This window comes from Protopterus annectens, chromosome 7.part1, assembly GCF_019279795.1.
Source record: "Protopterus annectens isolate FY-2018-M chromosome 7.part1, PAN1.0, whole genome shotgun sequence".
NCBI classification, from domain to species: domain Eukaryota; kingdom Metazoa; phylum Chordata; order Ceratodontiformes; family Protopteridae; genus Protopterus; species Protopterus annectens.
The window spans coordinates 386,159,429-386,178,820 of NC_056740.1; the positions used below are offsets into that span (position 1 = coordinate 386,159,429).

The 19,392-nt window shown below is 42.1% G+C and overlaps 1 protein-coding gene across 14 annotated transcripts in view; it reads right to left on the reverse strand.

Annotated features, from left to right (window-relative positions):
- The window catches only part of MYO5A (myosin VA), a 4,204,798-nt gene that overhangs the window by 2,469,314 nt on the left and 1,716,092 nt on the right, over positions 1 to 19,392 (reverse strand). For all 14 annotated transcript variants that reach the window (XM_044078829.1, XM_044078834.1, XM_044078828.1 and 11 more), the window contains exon 5: positions 19,034 to 19,190. In XM_044078829.1, the coding sequence (XP_043934764.1) occupies positions 19,034 to 19,190 (157 nt within the window). The remainder of the gene's footprint in view (positions 1 to 19,033; positions 19,191 to 19,392) is intronic.

Sequence of the window (19,392 nt, forward strand, 5' to 3'; positions counted from 1 at the left end):
CCCTGTCCCTACGAAACACCAAAAAAGGACAAGCCATAAGACTTGAAGCTCAGACACCAGTCTGGCAGAAGTAAGGGTCAACAAAAGTACAGTCTTCTAAGAGCAATATTGCAAGGAAGCTGAAGCAGCAGGTTCAAAATGAGCCCGAGCCAATTTTTCCAAGACAAAATTAAGACCCCAGGGAGGAGGAGGAGGAACAGGTTTCTTGGGATGCCTAATATGAAGAGTGCCTTTAAGGAATTGTTTAGCTTCAAATCTAGAAGCTAAAGGAGGAGATAAAGGCAGACAAGCAAAGACAGTTGATAAGTGGGCCTTAGCAGAATAAGCCAACCCAATACTGAGTAATTCACACAAATAAAAAAAACAAAGGAACATCCACAGAAAGTGGATCCAGGTTACGAGAGAGACATCAAACAGAAAACCTCTACCTTTTGGATAAGTAGGATTTCCTAGTATTGGGTTTCCTGGCCTCCTACAGGACCCTAAGCACATCCTCACAAAAAAGTGTCTATATGGAATCAAAATCCTATCACTGACTGTGTCAGTTGAAGAGTGGACAGGTGGGGATGGATGAGAGATCCCTTGTCTTGTGTGATAAGGTCCACCCTGTGAGGTAACTTGTGATGATTGCCCTTGGCTAAATACAGAAGAGGTGGGAACCAATACTGTTTCGGCCAAAAGGGAGTCACCAACAATATTTTGGGAGTGTCTCGTTGAATTTTGAGCAGGATGTTTGGAATGAGGGAAAGCATAAAAAAAATCCCAAGAAAAAGGGAGGGCATTCACCTTCCACACCAGAGGACCTGGGACTCCAGCACAAAATAGTGGAACGTGTCTGTTCAGAGGGAAGGCAAATAGATCTATGCGAGGAGTATCCCACTGGTGGACAATGTCCATAAAACGCATCCCTGTGAAGCATCCATTCATGTGATTGAGTTAAGGACCAGCTCAGAGTGTCTGCCACATTTTTTTTTGTCCTGAGAGAATGTAAACTGCCTGAAGGGTCACTTGATACTGGACAGCAAGATTTCATAACCAGGAGTGCCAACTGAAAAAGATAAGATAAGATCCCCCCCCCATTTGTTTACATAGCACATCACTGCGGTATTGTCTGTAAATACCTTGAGAGGTCCTGGGGAGAAGAGAGGATGAAAAGCCTGAAGAGCCAGCAGAAGAGCTTTCATATCTCTGACATTGATGTTTTCCTTCTGTTGAAGAGGAGGCCAGATTCCCTGCACCTTTAGGGAGCCAAAAGCTGCTCCCCATCCCATGTCTGAAGAGTCTGTGTACAGCTCCTGAGAGGGAAGTGGGGGGGGGTGAAGAGAGAGCCCTGGATTTAAGAACAACTGCTGGATCCACAGGTGAAGTTCCTTCTTGAGACAAGTTAGAAGAGGAACTACAAATTTGAGAGGATGAGCATGATGAAGCCAAACTGACTTCAGGAACCACTTAAACTTCATGTGGTGTTTGGCCAGAGGAAACATAGGGATGGTGGATGCCAAGAATCCCAGAGCTCTCAGAAACTCCCTTGCTGTAATCGAGGCCAGAGAAAGAAGAGTTTGAAAGAAGGAAATGAGTGCCAAGGCCTTGGGAGAAGGCAGGAATTGACTAAAAAACGGCCCAAACTTTACCAAACCAGTAAAAAATGTAGAAATTAACAGGACTTCAATGTGAATAAAATTTATTTTAGTTAAAACACATCACATAAGTGCTTTCATCTCTCATGGAGACTTCTTCAGATAAAATACTCTCACATTCATCATTTTATTTATAAACTAGCTGAAGTTCATCAACCAATCATGAAATGCCAATAATTAAAAGAATCCCGTACTAAAGGTGTACAAAGCACCTATTCCAATCACAAGTACTTGCAAAAACATTTTTCAAAATAGAATAAACTATGAAACATAAATAAAAATACATACAAATCATGTTGAATTCCTTTAAAATTTATGTTAACAAATCTGCTTTTTCACTCTGTATGGGTTTGAGAGATGCTTGGTCATTCAGACCTAGAGGGATGATGCATTTAGTTGCAACTGTCAGACAAGTTCTCTTTTTAACAAATGTCTTTGCCAATAACCACCCCTGGAATTAATCTACACTTTTTCCAGTATACCAAAGCATAGGCACTGCCTGAATCTTGCAACCCAGAAAAACATGATTCTGAGGAGGAGTCAGAGAAGACTTTTTGAAGTTTATTGTGAACCCCATGCTCTGAAGAAAGGAAATGGCAAAATGAAGACTTTGCAATAGGATCTCTGGACAGGATGCCTGAAATAAGAGGTTGTCCAAGTAAAGAATTACTTGGATTTCCTAATGCCTACAAAAAGCAATCAGAGGAGCGAGGCATTTGGTAAATACCTTTGGGGCAGTAAAAAGGTCAAAGCAGAGAACTGAAAATATCAGGAAGCAACAGAGAAGCGCAAAAACTTTCTGAAATGTGGATGGATTGGCATATGGAGAGAAGCATCCTTGAGAAACCATACAAGCCTGAGAAAGCAAGAGAGAGAACACAGTCTGAAGGGACAACATTCAAAAAGTGGGCAACTCAAGAAAAGTGTTCAGATAAGGCTGGTCTACAACTGGTTTCCAAGTACCCTTGTTTCAGGGTACTAGAAACATCCTGAATTACAACCCTCTCCCCCTTTGAGACACAGGCACCTCTTGAATAGCACCCTGAGTCAAAAAGTCCTGAAGCACCTCTAGGAAAAAGGGAGTTGTTCCCGAGGATGCTGAGGAATACCCATAGAAAGGGGAAGGGATTTCCACACTATGAAACAGTCTGGCAAATAATGGACAGACCTGAGGAATCCTGAGTAATCTGTAGCCAAACAGGAAGAGAGAGAGGCAAAGAGAAAGAGGAACATGACCAGGAAAAAACGGATGGTCAGACAGCACCTGGTTTATCTGAAAAGGAAGACGTCAGAGTCATCGAAATCTGAGTAGCCTTAGCAAAAGGAGCCTGCTTACCACCCTTTTTTGCCTTAGGAGGAGGGAAAGATTGGATAAGAACAAAGGTTGGCTTATTGAGATAGTTTCTCTGAAATTTAGGAACAGGAGAAACAAACAGATGTTAGAGTTCCTGTAAAGCCTTCCCCCTATCCAGAAGGGACTTAAACAAATCAGCAGCAGCTTCCCCAAAGTGTTTATTATCAAGAGGGGCATCCATCAATTTAGCCTTGGTTGAAGCTGAAGCCAAGAATACCTCCTAAAAGCAGCAGCCCTAGAAGAAGCATCTACTGCATCATAACTACACTTGTCAGAATGCCGAGCCACCTGTGAGGAAGTACCTAAAAGGGGAACAGCAGAAGTTTTACCCTCAGAGTCTAGATCATCAGAAATAACCTGACAAGCCTGAGATAAGAGAGCCAACAGATACCTGGGCATAAGGGTTTGATAATTAATAGCCCTAAAAGCCAAGGTAGCTGAAGTGTAAACCTTCTCATCTAGCCTTTCCATGGTTCTGCTGTCTTTATCAGAAGGCAGTAACTTGAGCGAAGGAAGCAATTGAGAGGGCATGTCAGAGGCTACAGACATCACTGAGGGGTCAGCAGCAGGACACTTACAAAAAGTTACAGTTCTTAGGCACCCTATAAAACCTATCAGGTTTCTTGGAAGCAAGAGGCTGAAATTCAGGAGCTTTAGAGGCAATGGAAAATACATCCAACAAAGCAGCCAAAATAGGAGAAAAAGCAGAAGTTTAGGAAATTCCATCTGCAGCAACTGACAGTACCTCTTATGGCTCTCAGTGACCTGAGCACAATGCCATTTAAAAAAAAAACTCCATCATCCTGGAGATCGTGCCCCCAAAAGAAAACTCTTCAAAGGGAGTAACAGGACTGGTAAATTTTTCTTCCTCTGATCAATAGTCCAAAGGAGAAGGAATTTAAAACAAGTAAGCAAGGGATTCCTCATCAGAATCCAACTCCTCCTCTGAGGAATTCTGCTCCCAGGGTCTTTTAAGTGGAGTAGAGGACCAAGGGAGGCAGCTGGAACAGAAACACCCTAAGGAGATTTCAATGCCATCAAAGCACTAAACGAACCCTGTGTGAAGGCCTGCTACTCACTCTGAGGATCCTTAGAGGCAGGAGAAACATTTAGTTTTTTGTTTTTTCTCTAATGGGACATCTGCCTTATAAAATTTGGAAGGCTCTGACCCAGCACAGCATTCAGTAACTGTAGTAGGAACAACTTCTCTGACTAAAATCTGCGGAACACATCTAGACCCCTTGGAAATGATCAAACTTGGTTGCCCATGAATGTCCAAAACAGATGTTTGCAAAGCTCCCTAGATATGCTTAAAGTCAGATACCTGATGGCCTCCAATCCGATCACAGTAGAAAAATCTGACAACAAAGCAGGGTGAACCTCTAGGCATTCACATACCTCGGGAGAAATGTCTGGAGGCTGAACAGTGGAAGATTCTGGCCTAGGCTTCTTAGCCTTCTTCCTTGATGGTTGTTCCTCGGGGTGGAAAGTTTAAGTCACTGATTCTCAAGATACGGAGTCATGAAGAAAGTCTACTACTTGAGGTTTTAGGTACAAAAGCCTGACAGAGCAGGAAGTATGGCTGTGCGAGGCGCCAAGGCAAAACAGACACTGTTTGTGGCAGTCTTTATAGGGAATCTGTCTCTCAGACTAGCATTTACCCTTCTTGGATGACATGAAACCCCATAAGCATCCAAAAAGACAAGTAAAAAAGAAACCCCAATGGGGAACTTATCTGCAGTGGCTCAAAAACCATTAATGGAACATAGGCGTTCAGACTGACGAACAACAGATGGTGTTCGGAATGGTGGCAAAGAAGTTCTAAGGATGGTGCATCCGGATGTCACCTTTATGCCCTATACAATGTGAGGAGCATGTGTGTGACATATGGCGTACCTTAAAGCAACCTAAGGCTTTGGTACACTGGTCAGGCGTTGGGCTGCCCTAGGCAGGGAATCCCTAATGTAATAAATACTGCAACAGTGATATGGAAAGACATCAATAGATTTGTGTTGTCTGTTTCTGTCCTTTCTCAACTGATGGGTTTCGGATTCAACCTCAGATCTGACTTTGGCTGCTTTTTCCAGACTTAGGATCCATAGCTCAGCACCCCCCCCCCAAATCCATAATCCTCTCCGGTTCCCAATATTACCTCAGATCGAGTCTGCCCTTAAATCCTGCATATCCAACACATTAAGTATAAATATGTATTATTACAGACAAGGTATCAGAAGACTGCATTACAGAGTAGGAGAAAATCTGAACTGGAGCTGCAAGAGTATGTAATCCTGTACCAATGGTAGCCCAACAGTCATACCAGAAGCCAAAGGAAAAAAAAAAAAAAAAACTTTCCATGAGATGGAAGGGGGGAAGGAGTTGAGGAAAGACAGAAAGAGACAACACTGATCTATTGTTATGGTAAGTATATAACCTTTGTATCTGATTTTGTCTTTTCAGTCCATTACTCAACTGATGGGACAGTGTCCAGCTACTTAGTTCCATGGGTAGTCTTCATGGAAGTATATTATGGAGGATGTCAGAACCAAAAGCTGTCTTACTTCAGGAAAGCAAATCCAATTTGCAATGGGAAATGGAAGTATGAACATTAGACCAAGTGGCACCAGCACAAATGTCATCAACTGAGGTCCTAAACAAGAAGGCTGAAGACATAGAAATAGATCTTAAATGCGTCTTTGGTGGTTTAGGTAAGGCCAAACATTTTTGCTTATATACATCGGAGATACAACCAGTCAACCATCTAAGGTAACCTTTGATATGCTTTGACCCATCTTGGCTTTAGAAAATGAAACAATTAACTGATCTGACAGGTTTGGTTTGATAAAGGTAGAAAAGTAATTGCCTGTGCACATCCAATAAATGAAGCATGTGTTTTCCTTGTTCAAAACATTTGGAGAAGACTGGTAGATTAAAACTCTGAGTGAAGTATGTGCAGCTATTTTAGGCAAAAAAGAATGGCTGGTGCGTAAGAAAATGCTGTCCTTTTGGAAGATAATATATGGAGGTTGGCAAGTCAGAGCTTGGAGCTTTAGTCCGAGGGGTGTCCTGAAAGATCATCAACTCAAGGCTAGTATGAACAGGCTGTCCTGATAGTCTAGACTGTGCAAGTATCAGGACCCAGGGCTATCAGCTGCAAAGCAGGTTTGAGAAGAGAGTAGAGATGTCCGTTTGACAGCCTTGGAGAGTGTTTCCTCCACTGCCTTGACGGCAGAAGCCAAGGGGAACCGAAGGTCACCCCGATAGGAGCCAAAGCTGTCACACCAGTGTGACCAAGAGCACCACCCCAACTCTGCTCTGAGACCAAAACCGAAAACAGAGCTCAGACAGTGTTGCAGTTGAACCCTTACCCCCAGACTTGACACTGAAGCTTCGGCTGTGAGATCCATTCAGCTCCAACAAAATTTAAGCTGGCTGGGTCAAAGATAATGCCAGACTCTTAAGACGACCACAGCTTAAGATCTGACATGGACAACCTACAAGAACTCAGATCCACCATCCCCAAATCCAAAGGTCACATTGGGATAGGGTAGCCACAGGAAGTGGAGAGAGTCCACAGCTCACAGGTCCAATGGGAGCCAGATCTGGGAGAACTCCCAACTGAATTTGGGTCCTGAGGAACTTCATCATTCTATCCACATCAGCTTCTATCAAGCTTCTAGTAGACCTGTTAAACCTCAATGAAGAAGATGTAGAAGGTGGCCTCAAAGTTCTCTGTAAATATCTCCTGAGGTATATTTCTTGGCATCCATCTCTTGAATGCATAGTAACATGGTTATGATCGGTGACCCAATTGTAATGCTCTATAATATGCATCCTAACAAATGAAAGATCCTCAAAAAATAATGCCTAACAGCATGTCAGCTCTGAAATTCAGTGACAAATTAGTCATTTGTACCTCTTGACAGCCACACATCTTAACCTCCACTGCTGCAATTTGGCATTCCGCACAGTGAGCAAAAAAATATTATTTGAAAGTATTAACATTCTGTTATACTAACAGAATGTTATTCATAGGTTGTTTTTCATATTCCACTAAGCAAATGATAACACGGAACAGCATCATTTCGTATGATAAGAAAATGGGTCAAAGATTAAGTACATACTGCTTAATACATTCAGTATGACACACAAATACCAAAAATATCACTGCAGAATAACCATACAGTAAGTACTGTGTAATACTCATACAAGAGATGATTTTTTCCCATGTTTCTTACTGCTCATTAAGAAAGCCAGAACAAAGACATTTTTTTTTAACTTATTTTTTTTTTTATTTATTATAAATTTATCATAGTCACAAACTTAAATGATCTCCTAAGTGCAGTACTGCATAAATTTTGTAACACTCTGGGTTCTAAACAAGCGGACAACTCATCATGCTGTAAGTACTATACAGTGCTGGACAGTAATATACTGTTTTATAAATAAAATGCCTTAAAGGCATCTCTTTCATTCACACCTCCACTATCTAACATCCCACAGGACCTATGAATCATAAGACACATTTCCTTTTTATTCTAAAACACAGCACAGTAGCTTAAGTGCATGACAGACTAGGAACAGATGCAATTTAAATTGTCCCATGGGTGACCAAAGGACCCCTCCTGGACTAACACAAGGAAAATGAATAGATTTGCAATATTTCACTTCAGAGCAATTCAAGCCACACTGCACTGCAAACCAGACAGTATTACCTGGTAAAGGGTTAAGACCACAGCCGTTAGGTATGAACCACATTAACACAGATACAGCTACTGGTGTGATAGAAAGTATCTAGTCGAGAATGAAGAAAACATCACAAAAAATTATTTATAAGTAAACTGTTACAGAAAGTCTACTTTCCCTTGCATATGACTAACATTATTTCAGTGTAAAAAAATGCTATTTAAAATTCACCCAAGCCTTTCTATGTCTGTCTGTGTGATTCACATCTGTGTAAAAGACTTTTATTGACATTACAAAATGTATTCAACCATAACAGAAATATAAACAACAAATCACAATTCTAGCATTAAGTGCTACTTGTCTTCTCTACAGACATTATGACATGGCATTCAGGACATACCCTGGGAATTTCACCATGCACTGAAGCTAAACTCTGTAGCAGCAATTTACATCATCAGTGCTATTGCTAGCCTCTACAGTTTCTGTACAAAACATTTGAAGAAATAACTGCCCTGCCTTTTTCTTTTTTGCAAATTAGAAGGCACTTGGTTCTAATTTTGGGACAAAAATAAATGAAGCAACTTTATTTGTGTTCACTTTACACAATACACTAACAGAATGCAAGAGAGAAAATCAAAAATGATTAAATAGTATGCCAGGAATGTAGAAAATCATAATAGGGTCACATTCTTTATGACAGGTCTATAGTCCAGTAAAAGAGAATGATGAGTCTAATCACCCGGCAGTGCAAAGATTAGCTCTAGATGATTGCTACTGCTGATGTAACACCTCAATCCCATATGCAAACATGGGAAAAAGGGGTTGTGAATGGATGGATGCATGGGTACAATCTACAGTAGCTAATTTTGGCCAAAGTAGGAATCATCATGTGCCCCTCTTACGTCACATTATTATACCAATTTAAAATATTTTGGTATTGAATTCCACCTATAAATCCTCTCCTGAATACTGTTAAACAAATGACATCAAATGATGCGCACTGTCAAATTTTGTCCTGGGAATTTTTTTTTCTGTGTAGTCTGTAGGATAACTAACTAGCCAGTTCTGCAAACAGCATCTTTCACATGAATAAAATTATTTGTGTTTACAGCTTCAGCTGTTAGACCCTTCAACAGTTAAAGAGGAAACAGACTAAGAATTGCCTTGTATTCAGATGACATAAATCAGGTCTGCGAGCCCTTTAAATACCAACCATGTAACATACCTTGGACCTGAACCCAAAAGGCATAGCAAAATTAAAATTATTCTGTAGACAGTCCTCCACTGGAAAAAGAGTTCTAACTCTACTCTATGTAAGAACTTAAGAGCTTACATTCTGTGACACTATGCTGTTGTTGACTTTTTTAAAAATACAAAAAAATCCTGTCCCTATACTCGTTTCCAGCCTTTCTAGATCTAGTAAAGTCTGGTTTTCAGAGTTTGCTGAATTCTGGGCTGTCTGCAAGTCCCTGTGTTGCCCAGACCTTTCTAAGATAGAGGGAAGCTTCTATGTTCATCAATGAGAGTGGTGTGCTTTGGAACAGCCTATCTGTCTCTGGAGGAGTGGTTTCAAACCAGAAACTATAGTTTTATTGGCCGTTTTGGGCTATTTCTATCCCTTTCATCTTTCTGCTTAAAAACCTGTGTTTGCATGGTTTTGCTCATCTTGCAGAGCCGCTTAGCTAGGATTACACTATTCCCGGTGCCATAAAGTCTCCTCTTCAGTTTTTCCCTTGGAACTAGCCAGATTCTTAGTTTTAGCACTTGAATTTGCTTCCTCGTGCTCAGCACTGGTTCAGAACTTGTTGTAAGCACTATATAAGTTATAAACTACTACAGTACTTAACCTTCCTCATTACCTAGAGGAAAACAGTTTTTGTACTTCTCTTCCTCATTTGATTGGAGGAAAGCAGCTCTTCTACTTACTCTCTTCATTTGTCTAGAGGTAAATAGTGCCTATTCAGGCATGTCCAAGGGCAGCTCCCGGTGTTCTCTCCTGTTTACCTGATGAATCTGGGCATCTTGGGGCAATTGCTTCATGTACACCGACAACCCTCTCCTCCTATCACCCAACACTACAACCTGTGAGAGATGCATTTATCTAGCCAAACTGGAGGCAAAGCTCTCTCAACCAGAGACTGAACTTGTCAGTCAGGAGGAGAAGGCAAACACCCACTCCACACCACACACACCACATAGTCCCAAGTACATCTATACCACCAAGACACACACACAGATACACAAAATTATTATCGGAGGCTCTCAATAAGAATCTGCCCAAATAACAGAGAGATCCAAAGCAGAAACGTAAGAAACCTCCCCTCACCACAACCCAAAAGACACAACACACAGACTCAGTGTGCCACTCAACCACTGCCCCTAAGGCAAAACTATGTATCAAACACATTGATCATAGCTGACTCTACAGTCAGGCACACTGATGTTCCACTCACCAGAACAGACAAGGAGAAGGTTACTGTTATCTACCTGTCAGGTGCCAGGATCCACCACATAACCCATGCACTCAGGTCACTCCACAATAAGTACAAATATAACTCTGTCATTGTCCATGTTGGTGTGAATGACCTGAGACATACCTCCCTGGATTACATGAAAAGGACATGGAGGAGCTCTCTGATCTTGTAATCCAGGCAGGTATGACCCTAGCCCCGAGTAGCATCCTACCTTCGCCCAGAATGATACCGCAATACAAGGACAAAATGACTGACTTCAACAACTGGCTAAACTACTGGTGTCATTCAAAGGGGATCCAGTGTTTGCCTGGGACAACATGGTTGACAGGCCACTATATTTTGCCAGAGAAGGCCTGTACCTGTCGCCCCTGGGATTCCGGATACAGGCTAAGGCTCTTGCCGCCCCTATAGTGCCTTTTCTAGGCAAAGCTCAAAAAAACAAAACCACCACCATAACTCATGCATGCAAGCAAAAATTGATGGGTAATGTTACTCAACGCTAGAAGTCTAAACCTCAAAATGAACTCACTTTAGGCACTCCTTAAAATGGAGAATATCGATATCTGTGCAGTCACTGAAACCTGGTTCAAGGCTCCAGAGTGCACACCTGCATTACCAGGATATAACTCATACCACACCTTTCTGCCATCAAACCAGGACTGGAACACCAAGGGTGGGGGGTGTGTCCATATTCATTAAGGACAACCACACCTCCAGGCTAGCTGCCCAACATAATTCATTCAAAATTATACAAGTGCAACTAACTGTGCAAAACTGCAGTCCATACTGTAGCTTACTACAGATCCCCCACCATGCCCCAGGATTCCCACTCCTGTTTCTTGACATAATAGAGAATATCAGGATCCAAACACTCTAATACTGGGAGATTTCAACTACCCTACCATTAACTGGGAAAACTACTCTTGTACTAACTTCTTTCCTCAATGCTTCCTAGAATTCGTAAACTCCAATGCCCTGGATCAACTTGTCCACACCCCTACCAGGGGCAAAAATATCCTAGACCTAGTACTTACCAACAATGACTGACAGGTGCTCCACACCTAAAGTCAGCTCCTCGTTGGTCAGATCTGACCAGAAACTAATCACCTTAGATATCCACATGCAGCCACCCCGCCCCCCACTAAGAAAACCACTATAAAAAACTTCTCCAAAGCCAGCTTCATGCTGCTTAAGACAGAAGTGTCCAATTTCAAAACACCCATGCAGATGTACAATATAGTTACCACTGCCGAATCTTATACAAATGCACTCTAAGCACCTACATGGGTGCATGGATCGTGCCATCCCTAATAGAACCAAGACGCAGTCTTCTAAAAAAAGGAAACCAATCTGGTGGTCCTCTGCTATTAAACTCTACAACAGAAGGAAGAAACTGTTGCAAAAGAGAATAAAATCCCACGAGTGGAGGTGCTCCCTGGTCAGCCTCAGCAAGAAGCTGAGATCTCTCATAAAATCCTCCAAAGATAACTATGAAAATAAGATTGCCAATGACTCTAAGGACAATCACAAAGCATTTTACAGCTATGTCAAGAATCTCAATGACAACACCCAGCTTTGCTCTGAGCTACAGCAAAATGGCACAAAATTCATGGAACCAACTGGTATCACCAACATCCTGGCTGACAGGTTCAGTGCCAACTTTACTTTCCCTCCACCTCCTAAAGGGCCCGTATCCACACCGGAAGAATGCAGTGTCCCAGCAATCACAACCGAACAGGTAAAACCTGCGCTATCGAAAGCCAAGATTGCAGCATCCATGGGACCAGATAATATCCCTGTCTGCGTTCTACATGAGCTTCAGAACGAACTAGCCCACCACCTAAGCACCATGTTCAATCATAGCCTCTCAACAGGCTTTGTACCCACTGAATGGCGCACAACAGCTGTACCACTCCATAAAGGGGGAGTCACCACAGACCCCGGGAACTATCACCCTATTAGCCTGATGAGCCTGGTCTGCAAGGCCATTGAGCGTATTATCATGGAACTCAAACAAGGATATTGGTAACCTCCAAACTCTGGACCCAACCCAGTTCAGATTTGTGAAGGGCAGATCATGTCTCCTTTGAAACAGTCACTAAAGTTGTGAACAAGGGTAAGGCAGTCCATACAGCCAATCTCGACCTCGCCAAGGCTTTCAACATCATCCCCCATTCTGGTGTCATAAATAAACTCACCAAGCTGGGTATAAATCTGTACGTCACAAGATGGGTTGGAACTGGCTCACAGACAGAACCCACACTGTAAAAATTGAGGACTCCAAACCTGTGACAAGTGGAGTACCACAGGGTTCAGTCTTGGGTCCCCTCCTATTTGGGTGAAGTACAGGCCAACACAGAGGGCCTCTGGCTGACAAAATTCATAGATGACTACAAATTGGGTGCCATAGTCATGTCCCCTAATGACGTGGACATCCTGCAAAAGGGCCTCACCGAGACTGATGCCTGGTGTCAGAGCCATGGCCTCAAGCTCAATGCCAACAAATGCATGGTCATCCCCTATAGTAAAAACGTTGTACCCATGGACTACCACATAGGCGGGCAGCCCACTTAACACCGAAGGTGTGACAAGAGACCTCAGGACTCTAGTGGACAGTAGCCTCTCCTTTGATAATCACATCGCCACAGTAGTCAGGAAATCCCTCTACGTAGCGCATCTCATCATGAAAAGGTTCTCATCCAGGAAAAAAGAAGTCATTATCCCCCTCCATTCAGCTCTCATCAGACCCATTATAGAGTACAATGCCCCATTTGGAATGCATCTTACAAGGCATCTACAGCAGCTAGAAAGGCAACAAAAATAACTCACAAAGAGGATTATGGAACTCAAATAGTTACCCTACACTGACCTCCTCAAACAACTCCGGCTTTACTCCGTAACATATCGCCTACTCCAAGGTGATCTCCGCCTAACATACAAAGCTATGTCAAACCCTGAGCTGCTGGACATGCTACACCTAAAGAAATCCCAATCCCTCAGAGCCACATGCTCTAGGGACCTAAACCTCTTCACCACAATTAACAGAACATGCTGGAGGGATAGATTCCTGTCCCAGAGACTTCCCATACTCTGGAGCAAACTACCTATCTATGTCAAGCAGAGTTAGTCACTTGCACTCCAAGAAAAATCTTGATGAGTGGATGGGAAACAGGAAATTCACCCCGGGCATCACATCAGTGGCCCTGCTCGACAGGGGCACAGGCAAATAGCACCCAGGGTGGTGAAAGCCAGGGGAACCTTGTTGGCTAGGCTTACACAGGCCCTAAGGCTGATGGCCTAGTACCTACTATGAACCTATAATGAAGTATTAAAGCTTCTTCAGGGTAAACAGATTGCACAAACCTCATGCACTTACTCAAAATGAATGTCATAAAGATGGGGATTTTTACAGTTTTCCTTAAAAATTCCAATAAAAATTGCTAGAACGGGACTGCTGAATACTGAAAAAGCACAACATTTTATAGAATTTCACATCCATAACAAAGTTACTTCAGCAGAACTTGGAATTTTCATATATTTTCTTCTTACTCAACTACCACTTTTTTGTAATTCACTACTTGGAATCTAGTTTGATTGGCTTATTCATTAAGTGGAATCTACTTGATTCACTTTCTAAACAACCACTGAAATCACTAAACAATCAATTAGATTCAATAGAAACATTGGAAAAATCCTAGCATTTCCACTCTTGAAAATGGAATTGTATAATTTTAATAGCAATAAATCCATGAATAAGGCCATAAACCTTCCTCCATACTATTTCATTCATTTCTAGTTTGGCACTTCTCAGTTTCCTATAGGAGGAGACTCATTCAAGTGAAAGCCATGTAATGCCCATTTGTTACATTATCACTTAAGTGGGCTATCTTGCAATGCTGAAAATCTCACAGTACTGTTTTAGCTTAAATTCTTTCTGGCCATCACCAAGTCTTTTTTCATCCTTCATCCCTTCATCACACCAGCCTTGCAGCATCCCAAATGGGAGTCCTCCTCCTTTCCAAGAGGGAATTTGCTTACTGGTGTCCCCACTTTTTTATGTCATCAAGTAAGCAGATGTCATCCTTGGAGAGTTCAAATTTTTTTTAATGTATGCATACTCCCCTGCCTGACCTCCATGCTCTAAGTATGCAATACATGCTTACTTCACCGCTTCATTATTCAGACATTTATTTTCTTTTTTTTACTTGTTAATTGGGTCAATCCACAGACAAGAATACCTATTCAATGGTAATTAAGAAGCAATGTATGGTTAACCCTGACTTGCTCAAAATCACACAGCAGGCAAAAGATGAATGAGGAAATCTAATCTACGATGACAGGATAAAAATATATTTGCTTGCAGCTGATAGTCAATCTTCTGCACTAAAACTACCAGCATTCATGACTAGATTATGCCTACAAATGTTGATTAACCCAAGCCAAATGGAAGCTACTCCTGGAGGCAGACCACATTACTCTAGCGGACTCCTCTGGTTTTGAATCAATTTCCTCAACCCAGGTCACTTCACTACTGACTTTTAACATGCAGTGATCAGACCTCATATTTTAGCTTCATCAAGGCATTCACCAAACCAGTGACTCACATTTACTGTACACAGTACAGCCACAGTAAAAGTGAGGGTTACTTTTTTAACAAAATTTTGTTCATTAGCAGTGACTAATGGCCCTATGCTTACATTAGTAATATTTCTCAGAAACCTCCTCACTACAAGTACAGTGTATGTAAAAAAGATGAGAAAGTCCAGTTAACACATTTAAAAAATCAGTTCTTCCCACTCCAATGTTACCATTTATTTTTACTTTTGCAGCACTTTTATATTAATCAAATGAATGACATTTATGTAAGGACCCTATTTATTTGATACTTGTAAAGACTAATAACTGAATATCTATCAAACCAAAACACTAACTAAAAGATTAAAGCCCATTCCTAAAATGGAGCTTTACTGAGGGGGATACAAATTAATGTTTCAGATGGGAAATATATCATAAGCTATGTGGGGGTATTCAGGGATTCTGGTTAATATACTTTGTCTTCGCTACCTTAATGAAATGCAACCTTTCAAGATGCAGAGAGGGCCAATATTGCCAACATCTTAATGAATGGTTAGTCCACAGCTTCTGATGGAGTCAAAGAAGAAGAAATATGATAAAATAATAAGGTCCACTAGGATATACAGATAATGCATTACACGCAAGCCTTGTGAAATAGAGAAGCAAAGGACTGGCAATCAAAATATTTACTTATTTATTAGCTTTTGTTTACCGGGAAAGTCAGACTGGGTACAATGCACATTTTCTGCAGAGGCTGGGGAGAAAAGCTCCAATAAACAGTAGTTGAACATATAACAAAAACTTTAAAGAAGCTCTAAAGAAGGTTGTACAAAAATACTGAAATTTACTTTAATGAAATACACAAAATATCACACAAACAAAGTGGAGCAAGTTGTAAGTAACGGTGCACATTACAGAACATCACTGATGCAGGAACGTATCAGAGTAAATGCAAGTATACCTCTAAGCAGTGGAAAACATCAAACATTTGTGAGCTAAAGTTATTTGACATGCATCTATACTCATAGGTTCATAGGTTGATACTAGGCTATCTGCCCTAGGGCATTTATAAGCCTAGCCAGAGTGCGTTTGGCTTTCGCCACCCTTTTAGATTAGTTGACTGTGCCTCTGTATAGTAGGTCACAGAAGGTAGCCCTTTTAAGGTTAGTTTACTGTACCTCTGTCAAGCAGGGACACAGAAGAGATCCCAGGGGTAAACTTACGATTTCCCATCCACTCGTCAAGATTTCTCTTGAAGAAGGTCAGTGAGGGGCTCTGTCTAACATGGATTGGGATTTTGTTCCAGAGTGAGGGGAGCCTCTGGGATATGAATCTGTCCCTCCAGCATGTCCTATTTATTTCTGTGCTGAGGTTCAAGTCCCTGGAGCGTGTAGCTCTAAGGGATTTGGATTTCCTGAGGTGAAGCATGTCCATTAATTCTGGGTTGGACATGGCTTTATACGTCAGACACAGATCGCCTCTGAGTAGGTGGTACGCAACTGAGTAGAGCTGGAGTTTTTTTAGTTGAACTGCATAGGGCATCTGTCTGAACCCCTTAATCCTCTTGGTGAGATACTTTTGGGGTCTTTCCAGTTGCTGAAGGTGTCGGGTAAGGTACATCCCAAAGGGGCATTGTACTCAATTATGGGCCTGATAAGTGATGAGTAGTGGGGCACAATGACCTCTCTTGATCTAGATGTGAACCCTTTCATGATAAGGTAGGCTATATAGAAGGTCGTTCTAACCAGTTTGGTAACGTGATTGTCAAAGGAGAGATTGCTATCTACTTGGGTCCCCAAATCCCTAATTACTTCTTCCGTACTTAATGGATTACCACCTATGTGGTAATTTGTGGGCACTTTGTTTTTCCCAAAGGGGATGACTATGCACTTTTTGGCATTTAGCTTTAGGCCATGGCTCTGGCACCAGTTATCTGTCTCTGTGAGACCCTTTTGGAGGATGCTTGTGTCAGTCGGAGAGTCGATTACAGCACCCAGTTTGCAGTCATCTGCGAACTTGGTCAGCCATAGTCCACCCGTGTTAGCCTGTACCTCGCAGAAATATATACCGAACAAGAGAGGTCCCAGGACTGAGCCTTGTGGGACACCACTTGTAACTGGTTTAGAGTCTGGCATGGCACCTGCTATTCTGACCGTGTGGGTTCTATCCCTGAGCCAGTTTGCAACCCATCTTGTGACATAGGGGTTGATATTTAAGCTGGTGAGCTTATTCATGATGCCCGAGTGGGGTATTGTGTCGAAGGCTTTTGCAAGGTCCAGGTAAGCTGTGTGGACTACCTTCCCTTCATCTATGGCTTTGGTAACTGTTTCAAAGAAGAAGTCGACCAGGTTCAAGAGGCAAGATCTGCCCTTAACGAAGTCGAATTGGGTAGGATCCAGTGTCTGGAGGTTCCCAATGTCTTTGTTTATGATTTCCATGATGATAAACTCCATAGCTTTACAGACCAGCCTAGTCAGGCTTATAGGGCGATAGTTTCCGGGGTGTGTTGTGGCACCACCTTTGTGGAGTGGGATCACTGTTGCTGTACGCCATTCCTTGGGAACATATCCTGTAGTAAGGCTGAGATTGAACAGTGACTTTATATGAGGGTTTAGTTCTTCTTGGAGCTCGTGTAAGACGCAGCCCGGAACACCGTCTGGTCCCATTGATGCTGTGTTTTTTGCTTTGGAGAGGGTAGCTCTCACCTGTGCATCTGTGATCTCAGGAAGGCTACACTCTGTTGGGATAGACATTTGCTCTTTTGGGGGGGAAGGGGAGGAGAAGTTTGCACTGAACCTTTCTGCCAGGATGTTGGCAATGTCTGTGGGTTCAATGTATTTTTTTGTCATTTTGCACTAACTCAGAGCATATCTGGGAGTTGCCTCCCAGGTTTCTGACATAACTAAAGAAGGCCTTGTGATTATCTTTAGTGTCTTGTGCAATTTTTCTTTCGACGCTGGCCTTAGATGATTTTATGAGGGATCATAGTTTCTTGCTAGTACTGATCACTGACATCTTCCCTTTTTGGGATTTTGCTCTGTCATGTAGTAGCTTTCTCCTTCTGTTGAATAGCTTATTTATGGCCGGGGTCCACCAGACAGGTTTATTGCCTTTGGAGGAGTGAGTCTTGGTTTTATTTGGGATAGCATGCTCCATGCATTCCTGTAGGTGCCCATAGAATGCTTTTGTAAAGGATTCTGCATTTTGGGCCGTATTTTCCACTGGCCCGGGGGCTTTGAAGGATTCCACCTCAGTTTTGAGAAGTGTGAAGTTTGCTTTTGAGAAGCTCTTCATCGTGGTTTCCTTGGCTAGGGGCAGGGACGGAATATGGATGTCCAGTGAGATTTGTTTATGGTCTGATCTTACCAATGAGGGGTATATACCTCTGGTGTGGAACACAGAGACCCCATGTTGGTGATGACCAGATCCAATATGTTTTCTCCTCTTGTGGGAGTGGTGACCAATTGTTCCATAGCATTTGAGTTTATAAATTCTAGGAACCGTTGGGCGAGGGTGTTTGGGCTTGAGTAGTTTTCCCAATCGATGTTTGGGTAGTTGAAGTCACCCAGTATAACAGTGTTTGGAGAGACCTTCATATTCTCCAGTGTTCTCAGGAAAGCCGAGTGAGGTTCCTGTGTTTGGGAGCGTGGTCTGTAGCAGGCTACAAACTGGAAGGCAGTTTTGCCCACTGTTAGTTGCACATGGATGGTCTCTGATGCTTCGTGCAGTGCCACTAACCTGGAGGTGTGGGTATCTTTGATAAATATGGATACTCCCCCTCCTTTTGTGGTTCGGTCTGAGTTTTGGGACCGGAAAGCATGGTATGAAATATAGCCCGTTAGTGCTGTGGTGCTCTCAGGAGCCTTGAACCACGTTTCTGTTACTGCACAGATATCAATATTCTCCATACTGAGGAGAGTCTCGAGTGCGTGCATTTTAAGGTTTAGACTTCTGGCGTTGAGCAGCATTACCCTTAGTTTTTTCATGGAGATTTGTAAGCTGATAAAGGAACGGTAGTGTCTACATTCCTCAGGAAGGTGTGTAATAAACTCATTTAAATTTCAGTTTCATGCCAGTTGGGAAAATGGTATAGAAAGCAAGGAGAGGAAATTTTGAGTATTTGGATATTTTTATCCTGGATATTCAGGACATTTGAAAATTCTAATGTGATTTAGCTGCAGCTTGATGCACACATGGTGATATTACTGAAAACCTATCAAAAGAACACCAGAAGTAATACGATGATAGCTAGGCTGTACAGAAATTCTCTTTAATGTTAATGGAATTCATACAGCAAATTGTCTGCTTACCTCCATTATGGGGTTAGAAGCTAGAACCTTTTCTTCTACGTTGGCTTCACTTGCAGAACCACTGACAGTAGCAAAGTATCGCATGGCATATTTTGCAGACACAGTCTTCCCAGCCCCAGATTCTCCGCTTACAATGATGGACTGGTTTCTCTCATCTCTGTAATATAAATGTTCCTGAGTTACACAGTGAGCTTTACACACATCCATCCAACCATAAAGTAATAATAAATTTAAAGTGATATAAATGCTGGTCTACTTCCGAAATGTACTAACACACTTATTCCGCAATAAAATGTATTCAAGTTGCAGTTTGTGGACAAATATCAAACCTTTTAACAGAATTTAACTGGAAAGCACCA